Genomic DNA, 8,957 nt, shown 5'->3' on the forward strand with positions numbered 1-8,957 from the left:
AATACCCAACAAAATTAAACTGTTAAATTCGTTCATTTTTACCAAAATGCATTTTACTAAAAGCCCATATGTATGTGGATGATATGTTGATATTATTAATACACATAATGTTTTTTATCTAATTACATACGAAATTACGAAAACTATTCCTATGCGTTAATTTTGTTGGCCATTTTGTTCAAATGTCCTTTCATGTCTATTTGAGTTCTTACGAATATATAGATAGTCATGTTGAAAATAGTCCATGGTCAAAAGCCAACACAAGCTTCATATCAACGCGTGCATGTTGAACAGTCTCTATCGATGAAATGTATGAAGAAGCGCAGCGATCGCTGCGAGGAGCTCAAAACATTCAGAAATACCTTCCAAATATAGCACGAAACGTGGGGTTGTTTATTTCCGGGTATGGCGTGTCATAACACGTTCGTCCCTATATTAAAAGGACGCACATATTTTCAATAAGGAATGAATATTGTAAATTATGAAATGCATTTCCTCAAATGGATGAGAAGAGGAAGTTTCGCCACGAGAAATTCAACGGCACAGCGTATCACACTCGACATTCACAGCTGATTTCAGAGATCATCTGCCCAGCTGTTCGTCTTCACAGTCACAGTCACAGAACGTAATCCAAAGTTGGAATTTATTACAGAAAAATAATGGAATCTAACAAGCCTGATGCAGAAGCTACATGTGAAATGAAATCCAAACCCCAAAGTTACGTCATATTTGACACGGAGACGACTGGTCTACCTGGGCCGTACGGCAATCCGAAGATTACCGAGCTGTGCCTCCTTGGTGTGCACCGAGATGACATGTTTGAAGATGGAGTGACAGTACCCCGGATTGTCAACAAGCTGCAGCTGTGCCTTAACCCACAAAAACAAGTCTCTCCTGGTTCAAGCATGTTAACAGGTGATGTTTTGAATCCAGATTCAGGATCATTCTTGATTATCCATTGTATCGTCAATTGATCGTATCTTCAGTCAGTTAGGATATTTGACCTGGAGCTCTTCCCACATAATTTCTGTTCGCGTCATGACCTCTGCTGGAAAAGTACAACTGTTGTCGGGAGTATATATGATATAACAAATGTTATATTTAGGATACTTTCTTAGTAAAGTACAAATTCTAGTACTTTTGGGGTCTGAGTCCCCTCCGGGATTCGAACCCAAACTCTCAGAGTGAGGCACGTAATCGATCGCACACAAAGATCTAACCCTCTCATCCATCAAGGCTTCCACAAAATGAAAGTCCGACTAGTAGTCTAGCTCATGAACTTTGTGTACCCATCTGACGAGTGTAAATTGACATGGCTCCCATGGCCGAACTTTCTTAGTCAAGTACAAATTCTAGCGTTTTGTGTGCTGGCGATTAGGTGCCTCACTCTGAGAGAGTGGGTTCGAATCCAAGATGGGACTGAACCCAAAAAAGTATACTGACATTTGTACTTTGCTAAGAAAGTGTTATTCCAAATATAACATTTGTTACATTAGACCACTTTCTAAATGGCATTGTGAATTCATAGCTTTTAGCCATGAGAGGAGCCATGTCAATTTACACTAGTCAGAAGGTACACAAAGTTCATGAGCTAGACTACCAGTTGTTGGAATTTTTATTTTGTGGAAGCCTAGGTGGGTTAGATCGCTGACTTTTTGTGCTGGCGGTGCCTCACTCTGAGAGTCTGGGTTCGAATCAAGGATGGGACTCAACCCCAGACAGTACTGTAATTTGTACTTTACTAAGAAAGTGATATCCCAAATATAACATTTGTTACATTAGACCACTTTCTATGTGGCATTGAAAGTGGTCTAATGTATTCATTTGAAAAAAGTTGTTGATGTGACTATAAGATATAATTGACATAAATCTTAATGGTTATTTTTACAGGGTTGTTCAATGATGCACTTGACAGACAACAGCCATTCAACAGTGAAATTGTAGCAGTGATTAGAGGATTTCTGCAAACCCAAGCACAGCCGACATGTTTGATTGCCCACAATGGCGACAAGTTCGACTTCCCCTTGCTAGCTGCACAGCTAGAGAAGGTAGATGAAACCTTGCCCCATGACATATTATGTGCAGATTCATTATTAGCCTTCAGGGAAATAGATCCACCTGACACACCAAGGTCACCAGCTGAGGTCAGAGCTCAAACCTGGGAAATCGCCGAGGTTACGCCTGGTAAAAGACAAAACTCAGATGATCAGTCAGATATTCCAAAGAAGCCCAAAAAGGATTTCAGTAAGACCCAGTCACTTTTTGAAAATATCAAGCGTGAAAAGGCTGCCCGACAATTGTATAAGGAGGAAGCTAATGGAAGTGTGACAGGAGGCAGGAAGAGTCTGGAAAAAGCAGTCAGCCTTTCAAAAACAAATGAAGTAGATGCATCTTCATTTCGAGAAAATTTCAAATCGTCAATTCACACTGATTCTGTATGTAAGGTGACACCCGAAGTAGCAAAAGACTTGGTAAATGTTCTTTCGCCATGTTCAAATCGGTCCCAAGACACTTGTGTCACTCTATCCAGGTCTGACAAAGTGGCATCTGAGACAGTGAACAACCCAAACTCTGTGCAGTCCACCACCATGTCTCGTAACACAACCAAGCCACAGATTCACAACAGGGGTAGAAGAACGGGTTCTGAGGCCAGTCAGCATCCTCGCCCCTCTCAACTAAACACCTCGTCAACTTGTGAAGTTCGCACAGGTTTGTCTAACACCCCAACTGCTTCTTGTGAGTCTGCCACAAAAACACAGCTGGACTCCCAAGGAAGTTTTATGGATGAGGACTTACTGATGGCTGTAACACAGATGGAGGCAGACAATGGCCTGGACCATAAATCCCTGAAGAATAATGACTCTGTCCATCCTCAAGCAACTAGATTACCAATAAAAAGGCGATTGGATCATGAAATCTCTACAGTTGTTGGTGCTTCAGATAGGGAAGCCTGTCAGGATCGTAACGGTTGTGACACGAAGAAATCTTGTATATGCCCTACTAGTAGCTCTGACATCAGATATACAGGACCTAGGATCAGCTTTGGGACTGAGACTGGACTTGTGTCAAGCTCTCAGACTCAGAACAGAGGCTCTGTGAGCAGTTCTTGTAGGCTAGCGCCTTATAGATGTCATGCAGCACCTTTGAGAAGTTCTGGTACACAGGACACTGATGCAGGATCCTTAAGCAGTTCTGAAACACAGGACCCTAGTATAGGATCCTTGAGCAGTTCTGATACACAGAACCCTAGTATGGGATCCTTGAGCAGTTGTGTAACACAGAATCCTAATACAGGAGCCTTGAACAGTTATGAAACACAGGACCCTAATATAGGATCCTTGAGCAGTTCTGATACACAGAACCCTAGTATGGGATCCTTGAGCAGTTCTGAAACACAGGACCCTAATATAGGAGCCTTGAGCAGTTCTGATACACAGAACCCTAGTATGGGATCATTGAGTAGTTATGAAACACAGGACCCTACTATAGGACCCTTGAGCAGTTCTGAAACACAGAACCCTAGTATAGGATCCTTGAGCAGTTCTGAAACACAGAATCTTATTATAGGATCCTTGAGCAGTTCTGAAACACAGAACCCTATTATAGGATCCTTGAGCAGTTCTGATACACAGAACCAGTCGACAGGACCCAGTAGTTCCGGCACACCGTACAATGATGCAGTTCTCATTGATTCTGATACCCAGAACACTCAGGTTCTGACAAATAGCCAAGAATCTGTCCTATCCCATCCATCAAGAGAAGATTCTGATGCAGATGAACACAGATCTCAGTCAATTATTGTGGGTTCTGATCAACCAAGGCTAAACTCTGAGGCCACAGTCATATACAATATGGTTCAGAACAAAAAAGCCATAAGTGAACTCAGCTCGCAAGGTAGCTTACCCGATGGTGCATTTCTTGAAGCTGTTCAGAATATGGAGAAACAGGAAGAAAAGGCAAGGAATAAGGTCTTTTCAGTGGGCAGTGACAGTGTCAAGGTCACTATGGTCAGAGCCATGGACGTCAAGAACAATAACTCTGTCAGAGATGACAACCATAATCGTTCAGTGGTTGAACCTAAACGGAATGGAGCAGTCAGTTCTAATACCTCATCTAGCAGAAGTGTGGCGATGAAAAGCGTCCCCCGAAAGTCCTACCGATTACAAGATGTATACATACGATGTTTTGGTCACCCTCCACAAGTAGCGCATACAGCTGAGGATGATTGTATTGCATTGCTGAAAATAGTGAAGAAATTCACACCACGGTTTCTTGACTGGGTCGATGAACATTGCGTCCCGTTGAATACAATACCGCCAATGTATTAATTTGGGTGCATGTGCAATGGGCATTAATGGGAATGATAGCAATTATTAGAATGTTATGTGTATTTGGTTAATTCATCAGAACCAATATGGCTTGTGTTGGCTCAATGAGGCTTTTTATGTGAGCTGTTTTATCCAGCTAGGCCTATTATTATGATTATTGTTGTTTGCATAGGTGAGAAGAGGTGAAATGGGGTTTAGGGTTGTGTCCAAGATTATTGCACTTATATAGCAAAGTTGTTTCATAGCTTATTATGACTTGAAACCTAATAATGCAAATAGTCCAGTCAAATTCAGGTGAGATACACAGCCAGCTGCCTATTGGTTCTATTTTTAATCATGTTGCTGAGTTTTGCGACACAATCTCATTAAAGTCCGATCTATGTTCTCACTTCCGCAAACAAGGATCTGAGGATATCCTGTTATGAACTACTACAAGCAAGCATGCGACCCGTAAAGATTCCGGGGCAGAACAGGTCTTCAGCAACCCATGCTTCCCGTAAAAGGCAATTATGCTTGTCGTAAGAGGCAACTAGTGGGATCGGGTAGACAGGCTTGCTGACTTGGTTGATGCATGTCATCGATCCCAATTGCAGACCGCCGTCATATAGCTGGAATATTGCTGAGTGAGGTGTTAAACAACAAACCAACAAGCACACATGCATGCATGTTCACACACCTTATCATGCATGTCACTATATAGCTGCCATAATCTTGAACACAACATAAGGTCTCTTAAGATCAGCTGAAAATATTTCATACTGATATTAGTAAACTAGCACAAGTCTGATATCTTGTGTAACATTGGTTAGAACACGGGTAATAAATTTTATAAACTTGACTGAGGCACAAGACAATCATGTTCTTGTGAAGATGTCTTGCTATACTGATATTCTGGGCAGATTTTATGTCCCGCTGATATTATGGTTTTATTTATACCAGACATGTATACTTTGTACAATTTAACTGTGTGTTTGGAAGTTTTTCCTTTTTCCTGTAAGTCAAATTGTTCTACAAGAATGTTTTTTTTATCTGCACTTGTACAATATGCTCACTGCCAAAAGAAACGCGAACCATAGCTTCATTGAGAAATATACGTAAAGAAGAGATGTTTCCACTGTGTACAGCTCAATGACAAATATGGTGATGTGATACGTTGGATAATCAGGGACGTAGTTCCTATTGACTGTTGTGACAGTACACTGCCAGTCTCCTCGTTTGTCCCAATCTCATTAAAATCAGATCTAAGCTCTAAACGACCTTTTGCGAACTTTGACCGGCCACTAAAAAAACTGACAAGAAGTCGACATCAGCCAATTAGAAAGCAGCTTTCTTGAGCTTTACGGCACTCGTTTCAACCTTGAGACTTCCATTTCAGACTATGCTTGAAAAATATGTTGACACAGTTCTCAATTAAAATTTTGAAATCTGAACAAACGAAATGTTCATACCAGTATGTTCGTTTGTGCATCAAACCAATCTGATATCTCTTGTATATGAGTAACTCTTCATATATTAACCAACATGGGTTTCTTTTGTCTGTGAGTATATAATGACGATATATTTTCTCGGTCAGAGATGCAGGATATTACTATTTAAAGGTATGTTCCTATATACTCATGCGTAGGTTGTTATATTATTACATACATTTACTGATGATATTTTTGATAACTGCTGTACATATTTACATTTTATCTGCTGTTGTTTCATCATGCCGTTTATAAGATGCATGGTCAATTTGTGGTATAGCCATGTTTGTTTGTTGTGTAGTGTTCGCAAACACACATAAAAAAGGACCTGTGAAGATCTGGGTCAGAATAGGTCTTTAGCAACCCATGCTTGCCATAAACATGATAAAAGGACACTTTGCTTGTCATAAGAGGCGACTAACGGGATCTGGTGGTCAGGCTCGCTGATTTGGTTGATGCATGTCATCGTATTCCAACTGCGTAGATTGAGGCTCAATCACTGGATTGTCTTGTCCAGACTTGATTTTTTTACTGACCCCGTCATGTAGCTGGAATATTGCTGAGTGCGGTGTTACACAACAAACAGACAGACAAAAAGTTTTGTTGTGGGTTAGCTAAGTTGATGGTGTGTTTGTCTGTTAGACTTAAGTTTGATTCCCCAAATGGGCAAAAGACAAGAAAGCAGTTCTTGGTGTTCTTTGGAAAATGTATATGTAAATATTCACAGGGGTATCAGGGTAGCCTAGTGGTTAAAGCTATCATTCGTCACATGTGAAACCCATTTCTGGTTACCCCACTGTGATAGTGCAGGAATATTAATAAAAGTGGCGTAAAACCATACCCACTCCACAAATCTCAAGATCTTCAAGGATAGGGGGTGCATCAACAAACTTCAAGCTTCGAATGTGATTAATTGTTCCAGAAGAAATTGTGAATCTTGAAATACTTCCATTGAAGGTCTAATAGAAATCATTTGAATTCTCTGGAGGGTGGGTGTGGGAGTGAGATGGGTTTTTGGAGAAAGGTTGTCTCAAGTGAGTTAGTGAATGTTTCTATAGTGCATGAAGAATCAAATTGTTTTTGAAATATGTGCTGTATTTTATAACTCTGTGTGAAATGTTTAACTTTTGTGAATGAATTGCTCATAACAGTAGAATACAGGTGCATTTAATATAACTTTAAACAGAAATAGTGAGTGAGTATTATTTAACGCCACTTTTAGCTTTATTCCAGCAGTATCATGGCAGGGGACACCAGAAATTGTCTTCACACACACAAACAAAAATAAATTGTTCCAGTTATTTTCATATGTTGTTGTTTTTGTTTATTGCCACAGTCGGCATTATGCCAGCCATCTATTGGTTGGTTTGTTGGTTGGTTTGTTGTTAAACACCGCACTCAGCAATATTCCATCTATATGACAGCGGTCTGTAGAATAATCGAGTCTGGACCAGACAATCCAGTGATTAATATCTTGAGCTGATATCAATGCATGCAATCGGGATTGATGATGTGCATCAACCAAGTCAGCGAGTCTGACCACCCGATCCCGTTAGTCGCCTTATACACCTTATACGACAAGCACAGTCGCCCTTCACGGCAAGCATTGGTTGCTGAAGACCGACTGAAACAGCAAGTAATCACTTTTTCATTTCTGAAAAGTTAGAACTCAATCCATAAAAAACCCAGATCAGACAAAAAAGGAAAAGTGTAAAAATGGTTAAAAAGTCAATATACACAATGTCTGTTTGCATTTAATTTCTACAATATGTCAAATATTCCTGAGGTAGTAACGAAGTCTAATATTGCCGGCTGAATAGAACCTTAAATATGTTGTGGCCATAAAGTTTCATAAGAGAAAATGAGTTGTCTCTGTTAAGTACTAAATTTCTTATATTTAATCTGAAATAATTGTGGCATGGGTTGTTTGATTTATTTGTTGTTTTACGCCGCACTCTGCAATATTCCAGCTATATGACGGCAGTCTGTAAATAATCGAGTCTTGACCAGACAATCCATTGATTCATAACCCATGCTTGTCGTAAGATGTTAATCACTGGATTGTCTGGTCCAGACTCGGTTATTTACAGACCGCCGTCATATAGCTGGAATATTGCTGGGTGCGGCGTAAGACAACAAACAAACAAACCATCCAACCAGCCGGATCTTCACGGGCCCGTGGCCTGGGCATTAAAGTAAATAATGCTTCACTGTCTCGGAAGTATTTTCGCAACAGTGTGTACATGCAGGGGAGACGTACCTCTTTATCAATGACAACGCGGTAAGCATTTAACCCAGAGTTTCCCAGACAAAGTTTTGTAATTATGACTTCCTCACGTTTCTTTCCTGGACGAATTGTCCTATTTGTTTTACAGAAGGTCAAATTGGATTCATATGTGACCAGTTGTCCCAGTATCTCACAACTGTTACATGCTTGTGGTAAAATAAAGTCGAAATGTTTTGGTTGGGGTCTGAATTCGGATATTGTGACCTCAGGTCATTGCAAGCCAGATTTTGCAAGTGGTTCTGCTGTCCTATTTCCATGCAGCCCAACATGGGCTGGAATCAACACAATATCACACGTAATGTACTTCACTCAATTTTGATATTTCATAAACCATGTCACTTTGTGAACCACTGATACCAGATTCAGTTGCTTTAACAGCCTCATGATCATTTTCGTTAACCCACCTTAGAAATTTAAACTCACGAAATATTCTTTTTTTTGTGGTCACCAAGACTTGGCTCTATATTTGAGCTATAAGTTTATGTCTGGTCATCACTATTGCAACAGATTTGCACTTAGAAACCATAACACCCCCAACACACACACACACACACACACACACACACCACACACCCAACACACATACACACACACACACTCACACACTTAGAACACCACAGTATGATGACGTCTAAGCATTTCTGAATTGGTTCAGAGTATAATTTGAAATTTCCAAAAGCGACTCCAAAATGAGCCCTCTTCAGCAAACTGTGCTGTATACATATTTAATGGAAAGTCTGTGAAGAAGTCATTTATCATAATATTGAAAATGACATTGCATATGTAGGGTACCATTTCCAATAAAATGTATATCAGAAAAGTTTTGTCCAATGCGAATTTGAATAGACCTTTCAGAAAGAAACGAGTGAATCCATC

General features: G+C 40.2%; 1 protein-coding gene across 1 annotated transcript; it reads left to right on the plus strand.

Annotated features, from left to right (window-relative positions):
- The first annotated feature begins 296 nt into the window (after positions 1 to 296).
- LOC139458975 (serine-rich adhesin for platelets-like) lies at positions 297 to 6,981 on the plus strand. The gene is made up of 2 exons (XM_071240413.1): positions 297 to 915; positions 1,891 to 6,981. The coding sequence occupies exons 1-2, from the start codon at positions 660 to 662 to the stop codon at positions 4,326 to 4,328; spliced, it is 2,694 nt and encodes an 897-aa protein (XP_071096514.1). The 5' UTR covers positions 297 to 659; the 3' UTR covers positions 4,329 to 6,981.
- Positions 6,982 to 8,957: the final 1,976 nt, after the last annotated feature.

The sequence above is a fragment of the Haliotis cracherodii genome, unplaced genomic scaffold, assembly GCF_022045235.1.
Source record: "Haliotis cracherodii isolate W230 unplaced genomic scaffold, xgHalCrac1.p SCAF_13, whole genome shotgun sequence".
NCBI classification, from domain to species: Eukaryota; Metazoa; Mollusca; class Gastropoda; order Lepetellida; family Haliotidae; genus Haliotis; species Haliotis cracherodii.

Bases quoted from the DNA above. Each gene is read 5' to 3' on its own strand.
- LOC139458975 (XM_071240413.1), top strand. From the start codon at position 660: ATGGAATCTAACAAGCCTGATGCAGAAGCTACATGTGAAATGAAATCC. The intron at 916-1,890 runs GTGATGTTTTGA...TTATTTTTACAG, and splicing joins TGGTTCAAGCATGTTAACAG to GGTTGTTCAATGATGCACTT.